Genomic DNA, 20,640 nt, shown 5'->3' with positions numbered 1-20,640 from the left:
ATGAACACAAAAAGAACCAAAAAAGAAAGGCCAAAATTCAACACCCATTCATGATGACAAGTATTAACAAATACGAACAGAAGTAATCCTGGCAAGGCAGCTGCACAAAGAAAGCAGTGAATCAATTGTACTTTTATATATCACAAAAGTTAACATTTACAATTTTTAAGTAGGCACCCATTTACAATAGTAATAAAATATATAAGGTACCTAGGAATAAATCTGGCCAAATAATCTAAGAAAAAAATCTAATTAACAACATTTATGAAGGTAGCTATAAAACTTTACTGAAAGAAAATAAAGAAAACCTAAATAAATGAAGAGAGATACCATTTTCATGGATAGGAAGACTCAATATCCTACATATGTCAGTTCTCCCAATAAAAAAGTCAATAGCATTTTATTTTTTGGAGAATTTATTAGCTGATTGTAAAATCTATATGAAAGAGCAAGGCTCAAGCAAAGCCAAGATGAGATAAGGTGATTTGGCCTATCAGATACGAAGACTTACTACAAAGGTACAATTTTGAAGGTAAAGTGCATTTGGGGTATTGGCAGTGGAGGACAGAGAACTGAGACCCACGTATGTGAACACACGGCACACGGCAGAGGGCACCACTGGGCCTCGTGAGAGCCTGAATTTAGTGCTCCAACAACCGGTCGACCACATAGAGGAAAAAATGGACTTGCCACCCACCTTATTCCATTCACAAAAATCAACTCCAAAAAAGTTTAGGGGAAAAAAAAGGAGAAAATCTTTCTGTCCTCAGGGTAGTAGTGAATGTGTTATGTCAAAAGTGCAAGATAAAGGCTGACAAGCTGGATGACATTAAAGTGAATAACTTCTGTTCATCAAAATGCCACAGCAGGGCTTCCCTGGTGGCGCAGTGGTTGAGAGTCCGCCTGCCGATGCAGGGGACAGGGGTTCGTGCCCCAGTCCAGGAGGATCCCACATCCCACGGAGCGGCTGGGCCCGTGAGCCATGGCCGCTGAGCCTGCGCGTCCGGAGCCTGTGCTCCGCAATGGGAGAAGCCACAACAGTGAGAGGCCCGCGTACCGCAAAAAAAAAAAAAAAAATGCCACAGGACACGGAACATGGAGAGGGCATTCACGGAACGCTTGTAATCGGCAAAGGTTAATAGCCAAAACCTGTAACTCCTACCAATTAGAGAGAAAGACAACCCAACAGAAAAATGGGCAAAGTTTTCAGTAGGTCCCTCACAAAGAGGAAATCAAATCTTTGTGCTCAAGGAAATGCAAACTAAAGCCGCAACAAGATACCATTTTACAACTAATAGATTGGGGCAAAAATTGGAGGAGTCTGGCGAAGGCAAGCTTCGGCAAGGATGTGGAGCGATCTGAGTTCTTACAGTAGCTGGTACGGGACTGCCAGGAAAACAGCATGTTTCTGCACGGTTACAGCATTCTGAGCAAATTTTACTGAGACTTGGGACCTGTACTAAAAGTTTCCACGTCCTGGGACTCAGCAGTTAAATTATGACCAAAGAGATGGTGAGAACTCCAGGTGAGACTGACATTTCAAAGGAATGAGGCCTGGAACACCTCCCAAAGAGGCTGATCTTATGTCCCTCCTGAAGACACCCACCTGCACTGCAAAGGGTGAGAGGAGAGACCCAGGATTTTTCCCCTGTCTAGAAAGAGGATTTGCTTAGAGTAACGGTTTCTCTCCCCCTTAAGGAGGGGAAGGGGGCAGCACGTGTATAATCTCCTGGATCCCTGTTTGGGGAGTTGAGGGGTGATACCCGATGTGGTTCTCATTGCTCCAGTCCAGGGCAAGGACTGGGCACGGGGGAACCACTGTCGTATTGTACATCAGTAATTCAAGCTGTGTCTCTCCAGAGACCCGTCTACTGTCAATATGAACGGATACAGAGACCAAAAGCTTAACACCCGGCCCTGAGACAAACCAGCCATTCCGTTCTTTGGACAGACCCTGAGAAACGCCTTCACATACATGCCTGGAGACGTGTGCGGGAAGGCTCACCAACGCATCATCAGTCACTTTGTTAATGGCTCTGTGTGTGTGTGTGGGTGTGTGATGGTGGTATACTCACACAATGGAAGGTTACATAGTTAGAATGATGAACTGCAGCTGCAGATGGCATCATGGATAAATCTTTGAAATGATATTCAGTGATTTCAAAACAGCTTGCATGAGACTGTGTTATAAAGCCGTTTTTACAAAGCTGAAGAAACAGCAAAACTAATCAATAAGGGATTCAAGCACTTCAGACACTTCTGATTCTGGCAGTGGCCACTTAGCTCTGAATATTCTCCCTTTTCCTGGAAACTACACAAAACCAAAGAACAGCAAGGGGTGGCATTGCTTTGTGTCTCTGCTCCTTTGCTCCCATTTCCTTCACCTCAGTGTCCCCCACTCTCGTCCTACAGACTGCGTCCAGCTCTGGGAAGCCCTGCCCTGCCTATTCCAGGAGGGCCCAAGCGCTTCTCCCCTGCTCCCCCTAGCGCCTCCACCGGCCTGGGTCTCAAGGTCCACACGCAGCACCGAGCCCCCCAGAGAGCGCTCAGTGCACGTGGTCAGAAGGAAGGCCTTGCGCAGAGCGAGCCCATAGGGAGCTAAGGAGCCCAGAGTGCCCTTCCCAGCCCGACCCCCGTCCCCGGCCCGGGCCCCTCTGCCCGGTGGTGTTATCTCCCCAGACCGGCTGACTCTCTCTCCGTTGTTCGCTTCCTTTCCTCTTGCTTGGGCAGAGAGTGATGCAATGTTGCCCAAGGGCATGGTTTACAAGGAGTGAAGATCAAAGCTGCTGTTTTTAGAGGGAATTATATCATGGGGCCCTAACCTGGCCTTTTTAGTATTCTCCAGAATTTTCTTAGAATCTATTTTAAAACTTCCTCTCATTGTACTAGAAAAACTGCACAAGATCTGTCTGTTGAATCCAATACTCTCCTGGCTGGATAGCTGATGATGTCATTAGCAATGCCATAGAAATACCACTACAGCTTCCAGTACCAATCCTCACTTTGCTCTCATTAAAAGAATTAAGAAAGTAATTTTCATTTGTTTCTCCGAAGGCATTATTTTTAGTAAGTAAAATATGTTCAGATTCCCATAATAAAAAAATCAAAACAACACAAAATAAAATTACAGTGTCCTGGACGCTTCCCAGTTTTCACTTACTAACCTGAGGTAACTACTACTATCTGTTTGGAGTGTTTCCTTTTAATTTTTTCTATATACTTACATATAAATATATGCATGCTTTAAAATGTCATAGGTTTATTTGGAGGGTATTGAAATATGTTACACAAAAGCGGGATCATATTAAATACGTACATGTGACCTGCTTTTTCGCTTCGGGCGTCTTGGGGGGCTTTCCACGTGGGTAATACCCCGCGCCACCCCCCATGGCAGAGCCCAGAGCCACAGTCCCCTCTCAGTGATGGACATCTGGGCTGCACACCTGTCTGTGCAGCCACACTTCCCAGCCCCCCCTGCAGCAGGGTGCAGTCACGTGACGAGGCCTGGACAATGAGAAGCAGCAAGAGCTTGTGCAGCTTCTGCTGGGGCTCCACTGCTCCCTCCCCCCTCCTGCAGGCTCCCCCCTCCTGCAGGCTCCCCCCTCCTCCTGCAGGCTCCCCCACATCCTGAGGCTCCCCCCACCTCCTGAGGCTCCCCCCTCCTCCTGCAGGCTCCCCCCACCTCTTGAGGCTCCCCCCTCCTCCTGCAGGCTCCCCCCTCCTGCAGATTGGAATGTAGCGGAAGCTGTGTCTCCGTCTGACCTTCAAGTGGAGGCACAGCCGGGGAACCTGGCCCCTGATGAACGGGGAGCCCCCACACCAGCCCTGGGCAGCCCCACCCAAACTCTTAACAAACTTAATAAAATGGAAAAGCATCCATTTATAAACATTATTTAACTCTCGTCGACAATGTCATGCACTCAGCTAAGTCTCCGGGTGATGCCCTCCCAGCCCCCAGCCCAATATCTCAGGGCTCCCCAAGGAGGAAACAGTTCAGGAGCATTGCCCGGGTCAGCGCACTAGGAGTCAGAGCATTGGATGTGACTGGGAGGAGGTCAAAATGCCGAGCATTCCCTCTGTAAACCTCCCACTTGACCAGTGTAATGAAAGAGCCTGAGAGGCGGAGACGTGTCCACCTGAACGAGCAAGTGAGGGAGAAGTGGGCCTTCTCCTTGGCCGGTTTCCCTCCAGGCTTCCACAGGAGTGCGGGGTCCCAGAAAGCCGGGATCTGGACTGCGCTAGGGTATAAAGGACCAAGAAGACAGTGACAGAGCCCTGGTAAAGGAGCATCCTGCAAAGACGGCTGACTGGACAGAGAACTGGCAGGACGCAGAGACCAGCTGGCGACTGAGCGCAGTGGTGCAGCCCCTCTAAGAGCGGGCTGGCTTTGTGCAACACAACAGGAAGGCCGCGCGCCAGACTCTCCAAGGGAACATTTAACACAAAGGGCGTCACGCACAACGTGGAAGCAATCATAACACAGAGACCACGAAAGACCATCCTGGCTGCGAGAGAGACAGAGACAGACAGAAACAGAGACAGAGAGAGGGCGCTATGGGGAGGGCGTCCTGGCAGTGGCCGCTCCCCAGGCCTGGGATCAGCTGTGCTTGCCCCTCACTGGTCACAAGCAACACGCCTCAGCGGCACAGGCGGCCAAGGCTGGCTTAAAAGGAGAAGCTGGGGGGGGGGGGGCGGGGAGAAGTCCCCTAGGGGTGTGAAAAGCTCCAAGGTTTCCCCAGAACCCCCGAGGCCATGGAGGGCTGTGCCCATGCGCAGCGCTGCGGCTGCACCGGCAGGAGTGGAGGCCCAAGCGGGGCCATCAGCTGCCTGGCTGAGCACTGAAGGCTCCACACACACAGGCCCCTCGGCAAAGACCGAGACTGACCAGCTCCAGGCATCGAAGGAGATCTCTGCCCGTCACTAGCTGACCTCTAAGCGAACCAAGCCGAGACCTCGCGGCCACACACAACAGAGAATGCACCGGACAGAATTTGCTCAGAAAAGCCCCTAAACAAACAGCAACAAACAGCAAGGTGGGGAGAGCGCATCTCCGCTCCCAGGACAGCTGCAAGCTGCGTGGGACGCCCTGCTGAGTTTCTGGGTTGCGCGAAGATCAGATGTTGTGTGCAGAGGGCGCCAGATGCTGGGCTGAGCCAGGCGGCCGAGTCTCGCCTCTTAGCGCCCAGCGCACACCTCTTTGCCAGCACCGGACCCTGGAGCTGGGCCTTGCAGACGATGTTCTGTGGCCGGCTCTGCCAGCGGGGCTGCGCTGGTTCCCGTCGGGCTGTTTTCCGGGCGGCGGGAGCAGGCTGTGCCCACATCCTGCTCAGGACCATCGTTCTCCGGCAGCCTGTTCCCCGGACAGCCCTGGCTGCAGCCCCTCGGCCTCCTCCCCTTGGTGTTAAGGCTCCGCCTGGTTGCCGCCCTCGCCCCTCTGCCGCTTCCTCCCTGGGGTTCCGTTAGCGCTCGCTTGGCAGTGGGCCACCTCTGGTCTGGCTACCACTTCTTCAGGCTAACGTCTCCCTGTCCAAATCGCTGGTGTGTTTTCTGTCTCCTGGCCAGATCCTGGCGGACACAGCCTGATTTTGCACAGAGTAAGACACTGAAGCCACTGTCACCACGGAGAGGAACTGACAGTAACTCTGGACACCTACTGCTCGACCTTCCACAGCCTCTGGCCCCTCCCCCTCCTGCTCCTAACGCCTCTTCCTCTTCGCATTTCCAGCACTTCCTTCCTCCATCCCTTCCTGGCCTGTCCTCCGCTCATCCTGACAAGCCGCCAGCCAGCTAGAGCCAGGCCAGGAGGGACACCAGGAGGCCCACCTTAGGACCCTGGAAGCTTCTGCCGCTCCAGCAGGGGCTGTGGGATTAGACTGCACTAATAATGCAGGGGAACCCAGTTAGCAAAGACCTATGGATACACTTGCAGAGATTAGAGCTGGAACGCAATACAATACAATTTATTACTACTTATTTTTAGATAAATCATGTGTCCCATCACGTCACGAAAGGAACGCCACCTGACTGTGGGCAAGTCGCTCGATGTGTATAAACCCTACTCTCCTTGTCAGTAAGATAATGAGCTCATAGGGCAAATAAGGAGATAAAGCGCGCTGCAAACACTGAACGCTACACTGCTACTTTCCAGCGCTGGAAGCATCAGTCCCATGTCAAGCACTTCATTCTTTTGTTACAGTATAAGCAATAACAGCCAATACCTTCGTTTTCACTACATTTTTGTTGAAGGTTAAAGAACATTAAAAAGAAGCCCAAGGCCCTCCTAAGTACAGTCCACTGCTCTCTGACAAAGGGGCAAAGACAATACAAGGGAGCAATGATTGTCTTTTCTACAAACGGTGCTGGAACAAGAGACATCCGCATGCAAAAAAAAAAAGTGAATCTAGATACAGACCTTACACCCTTCAGAAATTAACTCAAAACGGATCACAGACCTGGATGTAAAATAAAAAACCATAAAACTCCTAGAAGATAGCACAGGAGGAAACCCAGACGACCGTGGGTTTAGTGATGCCTTTTTGGTACAACACCAAAGGCACGAACCACCAAAGAAAGAACTGACAAGCTGGACTTCATTAAAATTTAAAACTTCTACTCTGTGAAAAACAGTATCAAGAGAATGAAAAGACAAGCCACAGAATGGGAGAAAATATTTGCAGAAGACACATCTGATGAAGGACTTTGTTTACTCAAAATAAACAAAGAACTTAGGTGGCGCAGTGGTTAAGAATCCGCCTGCCAATGCAGGGGACACGGGTTCAATCCCTGGCCCAGGAAGATCCCACATGCCGTGGAGCAACTAAGCCCGTGTGCCACAACTGCTGAGCCTGCGCTCTAGAGCCCACGAGCCACAACTACTGAGCCCGTGTGCCACAACTACTGAAGCCCGCGTGCCACAACTACTGAAGCCCACACACCTAGAGCCCATGCTCCGCAATAAGAGAAGCCACCACAATAAGAAGCCCACGCACCACAACGAAGAGTAGCCCCCGCTCGCCGCAACTAGAGAAAGCCCACACACCACAACGAAGACCCAACGCAGCCAAAAATAAAAACAAATAAATAAATAAATTTATATTTAAAAAAAGGAACTAAAGACCTGTTTCTTAAAAAAAAAAAAACTCAACAGTAAGAAAACAAACAATCTGTTAAAAATAGGTCAAAGATCTCAACAGACACCTCACCAAAGAAAATATACAGATGACAAGTAAGCATATGAAAAGATGCTCAACCTCACATGCCATCAGGGGAGATGCAGAGTAAAACAACAGTGAGATGCCACTACCTACGCGTCAGGACGGCAAAAACGCTGAACACTGACACCACCAAACTGGGGCCCAAATGTGAAGCAACAGAAACTTTCATCACTGCTGGTGGGAATGCAAAGCGGCGCAGCCACTTTGGAAGACAGTTTCTTACAAAGCTAAACATTCTCTCACCACACGAGCCAGCAATCCCACTCCTTGGTACTTACCCAGAGGAGTTGAAAACTTATGTCCACACCAAAACCTGCAGGCACACAGATGTTTATAACAGTTTTACTCATAGTTGCCGGAACTTGGAAGCCACCAAGCTGTCCTTCAGAAGGTGAATGGATACATCAACTGTGGTACCTCCACGTAACGGAATAGTACTCAGTGCTGAAGAAAAATGAGCGATCAAGCCATGAAAAGACGTGGAGGGACCGTCAATGCATAGCACGAAGTGAAAGAAGCCAGTCTGAAAAGGCTACAGGCTGTATGATTCCAACTATACGACAGCTGGAAAAGGCAAAACTACGGAGACAGGGAAAAAAATCAGTGGTTGCTGGGGGAGAGCAGGGGAGGGCTGAACAGGCAGGGCACAGAGGACTTTTAGGGCAGTGAAACCACCCTGTGTGATTCTACAATGGTGAGTACACGTCACTATAATCTGTTCAAGCCCACAGAATGCACACCACCGACAGCGACCCTAATATAAACTATGGACTCCGGGGTTACTGACTGTGACAAAGGTACCCTCTGGTGAGGGGCTGATGGTGGCGAGGCTGCACGCCTTTGAGGGTAGAGAGAACTCTCTGTGTCTCCCTCTCAATTTCATTATAAACCTAAAACTGCTCTCAAAAATAAAGGCTTCAAAACACGAGAGACGACGAAGCCCAAGGTTTGACTCATGAATCTGCTCCCTCCTGACTGCTGAGCCTTAGACAAGTCACTTAGCCCTCAAGGACCGGTCACCTCGCCTGGAGAGCGGGGAGCACGGCACCCTGTCTCTGGGTGTCCTGAGGTCAGAGGCCCTGTGGGGATTGCCACCAAGTGAACGGGCACGAGGGTGCACCGCAGTCTGCCAGACAAACACCACTTATTCCTGCCAGTGTAACAGTTCACATGCACAGCGGCAATGGAGAAAACCCATTTGTGGGTTATGTTAAAAGAGGTGGTGAATTCCCCAATTTCTGATAACATTTTAGCCACCTTCCAGGGCCTTCCCTCCCTAAGCCCTCCCCCAACCAGGGAAGCCCAGGCCGAAGCTGCCGCCCACGCCGCCCACACTGCAGGTGAAAGGAGAGCCCAGCCCATGCAGTCCCACCGAGGGAACGGCAGGGAAGGTGCGCACAAGGGCAGAAGTCCCGCTAGCCCGGCCACTGTAGGAATTCAGTCAAAACCTGCGTGACTACAACTGTGTTTTATACAAAAGCACAAATCTACGCTTAGATACATCACAGTGTTACATGGTCATTTAGGGGAGCTAAAACTACGGGAGGCCTGTCCTTTCCTTCGTCTTTAAGTTTTCTCTGATGTGTTCTACGATGAAAAATAGTAAGACTTGGGAAGGGGACGGATCCTGAACAGAACGTTCAACACACTCCACGGCCCAGGCCACAGCACTCCTCCAGTCTTTGGAGGGTCTTCCTGTGGGATTTTCAGCTGCTGGGAACAAAAATGTGAACAAACGCAGAAAAGGTGTTTTAAATCACAAAGGTCCCCTGAGAACGGTTCCTTCCAAGCCAGCGAGCTGAGGGCCAGCCCTCCTCTCATCCGCGGCTGCGTCTCAGCCTGCCCCGCCAGCACCGCCCCAGCCTGCCAGGGCCAGCCCTCCTGCCGTGCTGAGTCCCTCCCCCGACTCGGAACCAAGCTCCCAGCCCCGCCCCCAGCTGTTTGATGCTCAAGCCGAGCCACTGCCAACTTCAGCTGGCGTTTTTCTCGTAGCAGGACTTTCTCAATGAAGGACTTTCTCAATGAAGGAAACACCAAGGTGAAGCTCCCCGTCCTGAAGCGACCAGTCTCTGTGCTTCCAGAATTTTCTCGCTTCAAAAGGGCGTGAGGCCTCAGCCACTGGGGCCAGAGACGAAGTGGGCTTCAAAGGGGCTGCCAGAACAGGCCCCTCCAGCACCCACGGCAGCAGGAAAGGGTGGGCAGCGGGGAGGAGGGCCTCACCCTGGCCAGGAGGTCACCATCTCTTCCACCACCACCTGTCCCACCTGACGTCCCGCCCCGCCCCGCCCAGAGCCAGGGCAAATCCAGGCGGACGTGCCCTGAAGCCGACATAGGCCGCCAGGGCAGCCAGAGGAAGGCAGGACTGGGAACTGGGCAATGAAGGTGCCGTCGCACATCAGTAACTGACCGAGTTATGAGAGCACGCTCACCTTTCCGGACCCTCCCCTAACAGGCTTACCTTTTTGTCTTCCTTAGTCTTTCTAACATTTCGATGGGGGCCGAAAATGTTCTGCATCCCGAGAGCCTTCCTGGCCCAGTCCCTTTTCTGGGTGCTGGGCGCGGGCTGCGCGGGGCTGCCCTCCAGCCGGTAGCGGTCAGCGGGAATCTTGCTCATGGGAGGGGGCAGCGTGCCACAGTTGATGCTGGACCAGCCGTCGGTGGAGTCCGTGTAAGACTCCTGGTCGCTGGTGTGCCCGCACTGCCACTCCTGCAGGACGTGGACCGGGAGCCATCGCTGGCCAAAGCCACCACCGGGGCCCGCAGCGCCCCTCTTGGAAGGAGGAACCGAGCAACGCAAGGATGCCGGGGGGGCTTCCACGTGAGGAGTGGGCCCCAGGTGCTTACCGAGGTCCCGGCACCTGTCGGCCTGCAGAGCAGCCTCAAACGGGGCCCCCTCGGGGTCGTGGCCGAAGGCCCCATTCCAGGGGCCGCCCCAGGGCTGGGAGCCCCGCCCGACCACACCCTCCCAGGCGCTGCCGCTGGGGCCGTGCCTGCTCGAGCTGGCGCCCAGGTCCAGCACGAGCACCCGGCTGCTTCTGTCCTCGTGGGTGAAGTTGCCGATGCCGCTGTCGCTGTTGCTGCTGGTGCTGGTGTTCTGGTGAGCGTCTGCGTCCCCGTCCGCAAAGGCCCGGGCCCGCACGCCCTCAATCAGTTCGCCCATGTCCCGGTACAGCACGGAGATGAACTGCAGGACTGGAAGCGAGGACGCAGGGAACTCCAGGCAGCCGTTGGTGTCAGGGTCGGCCGTGCACTCAAACCCGAAGCGCCGGGCGATGCCCTGGTGGATCTTGTGACTGAACAGGTCCGGGTCCACCATGAACACGTGGCAGGACGTCCGCAAAGCGCCCTCCTCCTCCTGCGCCAGGCTCCCGTCATCGGCCGCCTGCATGGTCACCAGCCCGAAAAACCTCCTGTCGTCTGGGCACACGGCGCTGAACGCCAGCCTCTCGGCCGGGTATCGGGCCAGGACAGCAGCCTTGTCCGTGCAGAGCTGCACGCAGTCATGCATGATCTGCATGGTCACCAGCGAGTGGATCTTCTGCTCGGCCCGCAGGCGCCGCAGGCAGCCCCGGATGGCCTGCACGCTGTCCGACTCCAGGCTGCAGCTGGTGGACGGCAGCTCGATGGAGCCCAAGTAGCCCACGACCATGGCCACGTTCAAAATGCTCGCGTCCACCCCAAAGTCTTCGTGAGTCTCCAGCCCAACGCTGAAAACAGAATCATCGTTCACAGCTCTCGGTATCTCCTCCTTAGCTAGCAGGCTGGTATTTGGATTATTTACACCTTCATGGCCAAGGTCAAATCGCCCAGTGGCTGATTCTGAAAGGGATCTTTGTTTCAACTTCAAGGGCTCTGAACTGCTTGCTCGAAGACCAGGGTTTTCAAAGATCATGTTGAGAATCCCTCCGGACTGCATTTCCTCAACGACTCTCTCTGCTCTGTTTATACCTAACGCCTTAGAGTCGAGCTTGGGCTTCAGCCAGCCTTTTCCTTCATAAAATCCAACCTCTTCATCACTGGAGCAGGACTCCAGGTGGCCGATGCCCTCACCAATCACCATGTGCAGGACACCAGAACATTTCCCAATTAACTTCACCACGTCCTCATGAGATGCTGTCTTCACGTTGATCTCGTTGACAGCAAGTATCTGGTCGCCAGCACGGAGGCCCACAAAATCCGCAGGGCTGCCTCTCATGACACAGCTGAGCACACAGGGCGCCTGCCCGGAAAGCGCAAATCCGTACCCCGCCCTTCCTCTGGCCACCTCCACGCTCCGCGTCCGGGGGGGCGCCGTCCCGAGCAGCGGCCGCTCCCCCAGGTCCCCCGCTCTGTACATCTCAAAGTGCTTCCGAGACCAGGAGCATAGCTCACTAGGCCGGCGGATCCGTGGTTCAGGGAATGCTGGAAGCTACCATGGTTCTCCTTGAAATAATGCCCTAAGGAAGAAGAATGAAGAGCTCGTTGTTAAAGATCTCATATTTATACTGCTTACTGCTACTACCCAAACATAAAAAGATACCTCACAACAAAACCGTCACGGGAAGAGTCTCTCGTTGCCACACAAATGTCAACGTGAAGGAGACACACTACCTCTGTGCAGCAAATCTTAAAGTCAGCCTAAGAAATCTTCCAAAGCAGAAGGCCTTTCCCAGGGCTGGTATCCTGCCCAACTCGGATCTCGCCAAGGCTAATCCCACCCCGGGTTTGAGGAACACAGGACTCCCGTAGAATCTGCTTCCTCCCTGTCTGGATGGAAAGAGGAGAGCCCTTGGACCCTAATCACTCAAGGGTGTGGTCCAAGGACCAGTGCCCAGCTCCCCGGAGCTCCCTGCCATACACTGAGCCAGGGGCAGAGCCGAGGGTGGAAAGGCAGCTGCGTGGCCCCTAGTCCAGCCCCGTCTTTGATCACAAGCTCCCTCCACGCAAAGTTCTCCCCCAGGAAGTGTTGTCAGCTTGTTTTCCCTCATATCCACCACCCTCGCTCAAGTAATTTATTTTGAACAAAGCACCATGTGGAGAAAACACATTAGTCTGAAATATTGGGTTGGCCAAAAAAGTTCGTTTGGGTTTTCCCATAAGATGTTACAGAAAAACACAAAGGAACTTTTTGGCCAACCTGATACTATAGAGGCTGCCTGACAGCACAGAGGAAACAACCAAAAAGAGCAAAGGAATTTAAACTTAACTGTTCCAGGGGGATGACTTCACAATAGAAAGTACTGGTTGTCACTGAAAAAAAACCCATGTCGGGATCCCCAAGACCACCGCTGGGCTTCCAGCAGGAGGACACGCAGGGCTCACGTATACTCAAGGCTCTGATCCATCACAGCGAAGGGCTGTGAAGCAGAACCACCGAAGGGAGAGGGCCTGGGGGCGAGCTTCCAGAACCCCGTCCCGTGGAGTCACGCAGGCCGCGTTCCACCCCCAGCGACACGCTGTCCCCAGGGAAGCTCGTCAGAGACTCAGAACCGGGGCTCTCATTGCGGGCCCGCAGGCTCCGCAGGCCCCTCTGCCGGGCACACACCGAACTCCAGCCCCGGGGAGGGGGGAAGGGTGTCAGCACAGACACAGCAGGGGAGGCCCAGGGAGCCCCCCATCCCGACACCCCAGCTCCCGGACGCCAGCCCAGGGCCAGCCCCGCACGCGGGCCTCGCAGAGGGCGGCAGCCAGGCCCGCTGGGAGGACTCCTCTCCCCACAAATCCCTTCAGAGATCACTTTGAAAAGCAATACAGTGAGTGATTGTATTGTGAAGATCCAAAACATAAGAGAACATGTTTTTTAAAGAGTATATGTTTTTTAAATAATTGTTTTAAAGTTGTCAGGAGAAATTCTCACGTCTTGGGATAAAGTTTCCAGTAACAGAAGCGTAACTCAGAGTAACTGATGTATACACACCAAAAAGTGAAAGAACTGGACAAAATGGAAAGTATACTATTCGATGACTCAGGAGCAGCTGCAAGTGACAAAACACTGACATGCAGGATGCGTGCTTGAGTAGAATTACTTCATGACAATAAGAGTGAAAAGACAATTTATTTATAAACTACCATGTTATTCAATACCTAAGTGATGCTGAATTAATCATTTAAATATTAGGACTGGAATTTAACTATTTAATATTCATCATTAAAAATGTGTATATTAAAGTCTGCCGTGAACCATGCTTTAGGGTCTTCTCATTGGATCTTCTAAAGGGGTGTGGGCTACACAACACCCCAGAGACGCCACGTCCAGATCCCTGGAACCTGTCACCTCACGTGGCCGAGGGGACCTTGCAGATGTGATGGAGTGAAGGGTCCCGAGATGGGAGGTCACCCTGGATTCGCCGGGGGCGGGGAGGTGGGGGCCGTGATCACAGGGTCCTGGCAGAGGGAGATGGGAGGGCAGTGGGAGGGGGGAGTCAGAGAGCAGAGCAACGGGCCTGGAAGGGGGGGAAGGGGCCTCGCCAGGGGCCTCCAGGAGGAACCAGCCCTGCCCGCACCCGGCCTCCGCCCGCGACACTGATTCTGGACTCCTGGTCCCAGACTGTAAGGGCGTAAATCTGAGTTGTTTCAAGCCACTGAGTTTGTGGTCACTTGTTTCAGCAACCACTGGAGAACTCGCAAAAGGGGAATCGCCCTATTGGTGGGGAGAGAGGATGCAGTGCACGCATGACACATCCCACCTGAAAAATGCTCACAACAGCGTCTGGCTCCCAGCAGTGTAGGCTGTCACCGTGAACTCACTGGGACAGGGTTAGCGAGGCCCTCCTGGTTCCTCCAGGAACAGAAAACCCCTGGCTTTCTCTTCCAAACAGTAACAGATGTTGCCTGTATGAAAAAAATAATTTCCCAGTTTTATATGCAGAATTACTCCATGATTCATCCGACCACCATGGAGTCACAACACTGTGTGACACAATATTCAATGACAGTCTTGTAGGTGGTTTACCCAAACGTTTCTATTAGACTCTTACTGTCATGCTCTTCTATCGATTAAAAATAGTTTCTAATTCATACTAGTAATATCTTGATACCTAATAATCACATTTTGTAATCCAACCTACAGGTTAATTTTTCCTTAAACTGTACCAGTTAATAGTAAAACTGGTGGAACAGACAGTGAAATTCAGAAGAAACCCCTGGGCGCTAGTTTCCAACCTCACCCGGCACGTCTGCCACCCGGGCTCCCGCTCTCGCTCCTGCGCTCAGAGGCCCCGGCTTCCGAGCTCTGAGCAGAGGCCAGCCCCGACCCACTGCGCACGGCCCAGGTGATCCACACGTGGGTGACAGCACTTGCAACACCCCGACTTGAGACCGTCTGCTACGGGCTGAGTGTTTGTGTCCCCAAGTTCACACGTGGAGATGCTAACCCAGTGGGATGATCCGGAGGCAGGGCCTTGGCAGCGATCAGGTTGGACGAGGTCATGAGGGTGGAGCCCCCACGATGGGACTAGTGTCCCTGTGGCTCCAGAGGAGACCCGGGAGCCCCTGCGCTCTGCTCTCCACCATGTGAGGAACCAGGAAGTGGGCCTCACCAGACTCCGGATCTGCCAGCGCCTTGATTTCGGACTTCCAGCCCCAGAACTAGGAGAAATCAACGCCTGTGGTTTAAGCCCCTCGGTGTAGGGAATTCTGTTACAGCAGCGGAGCGGACGAAGACATCATCTAATTAGCCAGCCTCCTTGTTTCGCAGAAAAGGTAACCAGGTCGGAAAGAAGTGCTTCTTCCAAGGGCCACCTCCCGATGGCTCAGTCAGCTAGGACACCAGGGCCTCCCCTCTCTGCACACCCCGCTACCACCGTCAGCCACTCATCCTTCAAACCAACGAGATCTAGAAATAAACACCAGGTGCCTACCCCTTTCCACGGTTTAGATCTGGCAAAAATGAGTCCTGTCCTGATGAATTTCTCCACTCACAGGCACCGAGTGAATGCCTACCTGGGCCAGGCAGCGCCCCAGACCAAGAAGCTACAGAGAGGGTCCCAGCCCTGCCCAGCAGCCCGCCGTCCCCAGAGAGGGAGGGGCAAGAGGAGGCGAACAGCCGTCACTCCGGAGCAGGGCGAGTGCCAGCCCCGGCCCTATGCTCGGGTGCCCAGGAGTCTGCAGCAGATGGGCCGGGAAAGCCATCCCAGGAGGGGGCGACTGGCACAGCCGCAGTTCGGCCTCCACCTCTGCCCATGAGATGGGCGATCTGTGGGGACGGCGCTGCGGGTCTCATGGCTGTGCCGCAAAGGTGACAGATGTTCACGGGGCAACAGGCCGAGCTGAGCACGGGGTCAAAAGACCAAAGCAACAAAGAACAACCACAACAGGGCGCGGAAACGAGCGGGAGGGAGAGAAGCTGAGGACCAGGAGGCAGAAAGCACCCAGCGCACGGAGGAGACGCGGGAAGTCCAGGAATAAGGGCAAGACAGCCCCGGAACGGCGGCAGTGGGGAAGCCACACAGTCCACGGCGTGCGCCGCGCCGCTCTGGGGGCTTTACACTTACTAACTCGTGTGGGTGAAACGTCGCTATGATGTAGGTACGATTATTATTCTCATTTTGCAGAGGAGGAAACGGAGGCACAGAGAAGTGAAGTAACTTGTCTTCAGCTGCACAGCTAATCAGTGTCAGAGGTGGACTTGAACCCGGCTGTTCTGGGCTTCCTCTCTCCCCACGCAGAGGGGCTCAGAGAGGAAGCGGAGCGGTGGTGGGACGCGCCCAGCAGCAGACCCCTGCTCCTCAAACCCATCCCCAAAGCCACTGTGTCCCAGCAGCTACCTACAACCACCACCCCAGCAGTGCCCACAGCGCCAGCACCCGCCACAGACTACCTCCCCCGACACCCCTCAGGGACACACACGCGCACGGAGGACCCAGCACACCCCCAGCAGACACACGCCAGGATGCACGCTGGTGGTCCCTGTGTTCCGGCCGCCTCATCCCCCCAGTCCATTCCAGCGCCCGTTCCCGACCCCTGCGAAGCCCTCCCGAGCCCACGGCCACTCCGCCTGCAGCAGTGCCCAAACCACCCGGGAGGACGCGCGGGTGGACTCCGTTCATCAGGGCCACTTCCGGGCCCCTTACTGCCACCAACAACCAACGCCCTCGCCAAGCTTTCATCCTGAAAGGGCCCCTTTTCCACTGCCTGCCACCTGACGCCCCCCACCGGCGTCGGGGAGACCCTTCACCTGTTCATCGGTGTCACCGGGCGCCCACTGTGTGTGAGACTGGGCCAGACACGGGGCTGCCTCAGGAGGGAACGGTCTCTTCCTGTGAAGACCTCTCCGCAGGGGACCAGGACCCGGAGGCTCCGACGGCAGCAGCTTCCCGAGGGCGTCTGCACAGCTGCTGCTCGGGCCACGCGGCCTGGTGAGCGGTTCCCAAGGGACCCTCCAGGGAGGCAGCCCAGCTGCTGCGCTCCGCGCATGGGGCAGCACTGTCAGCTCCGTTGTCCCTGTCCCCTCTCCCTGAGGACCCACTTCCTCTCTGAACTCAAAGCCCCCACGTGGGTGACCCCAAGGCCTGACCCCGGAACTCTCTCCTGAGCGCCAAACCCATTTCCTGAGCTCTCAGCCGCCCATCACCTCTCTCTGCGTGTCGACACCCAAGCACACCTTTGTTGGAAGCACCCTTCTCCTCTTCCTCGGCCCCAACATCCGCCTAAGCCCACCCACCCTTCTAGGCACCAGGCAGTGCCTCGGTCATCCCCACTTCCCCCTCCAGGCCGTCCCTCCCACCCCGCCGCACCATCCCCCTGTCCCCAACACCTTCCACCCACCTGGACGGCCCACCCCCAGCCTTCTCCGTCCCCCCTCCTCCTCACTTCAGCAGCCGCTCTCGCGGTCACCCCTGTCCAGCCTGCTCCTCTCCGGCCACACGCTGCCCCCGTGCCCCGGAGCCCCCCGTCGCGCCAGCCCCCTCAGCCGTCCTGCTTCTCCCGCCCACCTCCGCTCCCTCCACCCCGCCCGCCAGGCATCAGCCCAGGGACTCTCCTGTCCCCCGACTCATGTCCTCTGCCCCCATCCGGGGACCCCCTCCCCCGCAGGAATGGCCTGGGCTTTCTTCACAGCACGTGCTGCGGGGCCGCCACGACATAGGGCGCCCGGGCCCCTGTCCAAAGCCACGTTCCCAGCCCCGGGGCTCTCAGCACTCCCGTCAACCCCGCAACTCTCCTCTGGTCACTCACGACCACCCAAACCCACCCGGCCTTCGCCTCCCTGCCCTTGGCTCGTGGTCTGTCCCCTCCTTTCCAGAGAAGACACCCCGCAGGCCCTCCTTCTGCAGTGCACACCCTCCCCCTACGTCAGGCCAGCTCCTCCCCCAGGCCCTCGACGCCATCCCCACCACCTCGGGGGGCTGACACCGCCCGCCTGGGTCTGAAAACACCCAAGCCTCTCTAGCCCTAAAAGGAGTAAAACCCCTCAGTTGACTCCTGAAAGCACTGAAAGCATTTCCTCTAAGATCAGGAACAAGACAAGGATGTCCACTCTCGCCACTTTTATTCAACATAGTTTTAGAAGTCCCAGACACAGCAGTCAGAGAAAAAAAAAGGAAATAAAAGGAATCCAAATCGGAAAGGAAGAAGTAAAACTGTCACTGTTTGCAGGTGATATGATACTATACACAGAAAATCCTAAAGACGCCACCAGAAAACTACAAGAGTTCATCAATGAATTCAGTAAAGTTGCAGGATACAAAATTAATATATAGAAACCTGTTGCATTTCTATACACAAACAATGAACTATCAGAAAGAGAAACTAAGGAAACATACTCCCATTTACCACTGCATCAAAAGGAATAAAAAACCTAGGAATAAACCTACCTAAGGAGGTAAAAGACCTGTACTCAGAAAACTATAAAACACCAATGAAAGAAACTGAAGACAATACAAACAGATAGAAAGATATACCATATTCATAGATTGGAAGAATTAATATTGTTAAAATGTCCATAATACACAAAGCAATATACAGATTCAAAGCAATCCTTAATAAAATGCCAAAGGTATTTTTCACAGAAATAAAACAATTTTAAATTCTGTATTGAAACACAAAGACCCCAAATAGACAAAATAATCTTGAGGAAGAAGAATAGAGCTGGAGGAATCCCACTCCCTGACTTCAGACTACACTACAAAACTACATTAATCAAAACAGTATGGTACTGTCACAAAAATAGACACATAGATCAATGGAACAGAATAGAAAGCCCAGAAATAAACCTACACACTTATGGTCAATTAATCTATGACAAAGGAGGCAAGAATATATTGGGTTGGCCAAAAAGTTCATTTGAATTTTTCCGTAAGATGTTATGGAAAAATCCAAACTAACTTTTTGGCCAACCCAATATGATGGAGAAAACACAACCTCTTCAATAAGTGGTGTTGGGAAAACTGGTCAGCTACATGTAAAAGAATGAAATTAGAACATTCTCTAACACCACATAAAAAAATAAACTCAAAAAGGATTAAAGACCTAAATGTAAGACCAGAAACCATAAAACTCCTATATGAAAACACAGCAGAACACTCTTTGACATAAATCATAGCAATATTTTTTGGATCTGTCTCCTAAAGCAAAGGAAATAAAAGCAAAAATAAACAAATGGGACCTAATTAAACTTAAAGGCTTCTGCACAGCAAAGCAAACCATCAATAAAATGAAAAGATAACCTACTGAATGGGAGAAAATATCTGCAAATGATATGACCAATCAGGGGTTACAGCTCATACAACTCAACATAAAAAAATCTGATTAAAAAAATAAGCAGAAGACCTGAATAGACATTTTTCCAAAGAAGATGTGCAGGTGGCCAACAGGCACATGAAAAGATGTTCAATATTGCTAATCATCAGGGAAATGCAAATCAAAATCACAATGAGATATCACCTCACACCTGTCAGAACGGCTATTATAAAAGCAACTATACTCCAATAAAAAAAAATTTAATTCTAGAAAAAGAATGTCTATCATAAAAAAGAACACAAATAACAAATGTTGGGGGCTTCCCTGGTGGCACAGTGGTTAAGAATCCGCCTGCCAATGCAGGGGACGTGGGTTCGATCCCTGGCTCAGGAAGATCCCACATGCCATGGAGCAACTAAGCACGTGCAGCACAACTACTGAGTCTGTGCTCTAGAGCCTGCAAGCCACAACTACTGAGCCTGCATGCCACAACTGCTGAAGCCCGCGTGCCTAGAGCCCGTGCTCTGCAACAAGAGAAGCCACGACAATGAGAAGCCCGCCACTGCAACGAAGAGTAGCCCCCGCTCACCGCAACTAGAAAAGCCCATGCACAGCAATGAAGACCCAACACGCCAAAAATTTAAAAATTAAAAAAAAAGCAAATGTTGGTGAAGATGTGGAGAAAAGGGAACCCTTGTACACTGTTGATGGGAATGTAAATTCGTGCAGTCACCATGGAAAACAGTATGGAGGTTGCTCAAAAAACTAAAAATAGAACTACCATATGATCCCTCAATCCCACTCCTGGGTATATACCCCCCAAAAAACAAAAACTCTAATTCAAAAAGATACATGCACCCCAATGTTCATAGCAGCATCATTTACAATTGCCAAGGTACGGAAGCAACCTAAGTGTCCATCAATAGATGAATAAATAAGGAAGATGTGGTATATACACACATTGGAATACTACTCAGCCATAAAAAAGAATGAAATTTTGCCATTTGCAACAACATGGATGGACTTGGAGGGTATTATGCTAAGTGAAATAAGTCAGACAGAGAAAGACAAATACTTATCACTTACATGCAGAATATCATTTATATTACAATAAATATCACTTATATGTGGAATCTAAAAAATACAACAAACTAGTGAATATAACAAAAAAGAAACAGACTCACAGATACAGAGAACAAAATAGTGGTTACTAGTGAGGAGAGGGAACTGGGGATGGGCAATATAGGAGTAGGGGATTAAGAGGTACAAACTATTATGTATAAAATAAACTACAAGGATATACTGTACAACACAGGGAACACAGCCAATATTTTATAATAACTATAAATGGAGTGTAACGTTTAAAAATTGTGACTCACTATACTGTACCCCTGTAACATATAATATTATACACCAGTAACATATAATATTGTACATCAACTATAATTCAATTAAATAAATAAATAAATAAAATATCTGCCCTGCAAAAAACAAAATAAAGCAAAACAAAAAGATGCAGCCTCAAGCAAAGGTTATCACAAACAGGAAACAGCCATGGCAACAGAGTCTGAAAAAATCCACAATAACCCAGGGCTGGAGGACAGTCCAGGGCAGTTTCCACAGAAGGACCAGGAGATGGAGTACCACAGGAAAGCTAAGAGACCAAGAGGATGGATCCAGGGGCTATCGGGGGAAGGAAAGCAGTGGATAAATTCAGTGAAAAGCCTCTCTGTTCATCTGTCACTGCATCACCCACAGGGCAGCCAGAAAG

General features: G+C 52.1%; 1 protein-coding gene across 4 annotated transcripts in view; it reads right to left on the bottom strand.

Moving 5' to 3' along the window:
* RGS12 (regulator of G protein signaling 12) overlaps positions 1-20,640 on the bottom strand; it is a 118,270-nt gene that overhangs the window by 79,126 nt on the left and 18,504 nt on the right. For all 4 annotated transcript variants that reach the window (XM_033856582.2, XM_033856583.2, XM_019951309.3 and 1 more), the window contains exons 2-3: positions 13,880-14,024; positions 9,673-11,650 (exon numbers count right to left, since the gene is read on the bottom strand). In XM_033856582.2, coding sequence (XP_033712473.1) covers positions 9,673-11,550 — 1,878 coding nt within the window. In that variant the 5' untranslated portion in view covers positions 11,551-11,650; positions 13,880-14,024. The remainder of the gene's footprint in view (positions 1-9,672; positions 11,651-13,879; positions 14,025-20,640) is intronic.

Source organism: Tursiops truncatus, chromosome 5, assembly GCF_011762595.2.
Source record: "Tursiops truncatus isolate mTurTru1 chromosome 5, mTurTru1.mat.Y, whole genome shotgun sequence".
Classification (NCBI taxonomy): Eukaryota; Metazoa; Chordata; class Mammalia; order Artiodactyla; family Delphinidae; genus Tursiops; species Tursiops truncatus.
The sequence above is the reverse complement of the archived record's forward strand: the minus strand, read 5'-3'. Positions and strand labels throughout refer to the sequence as shown.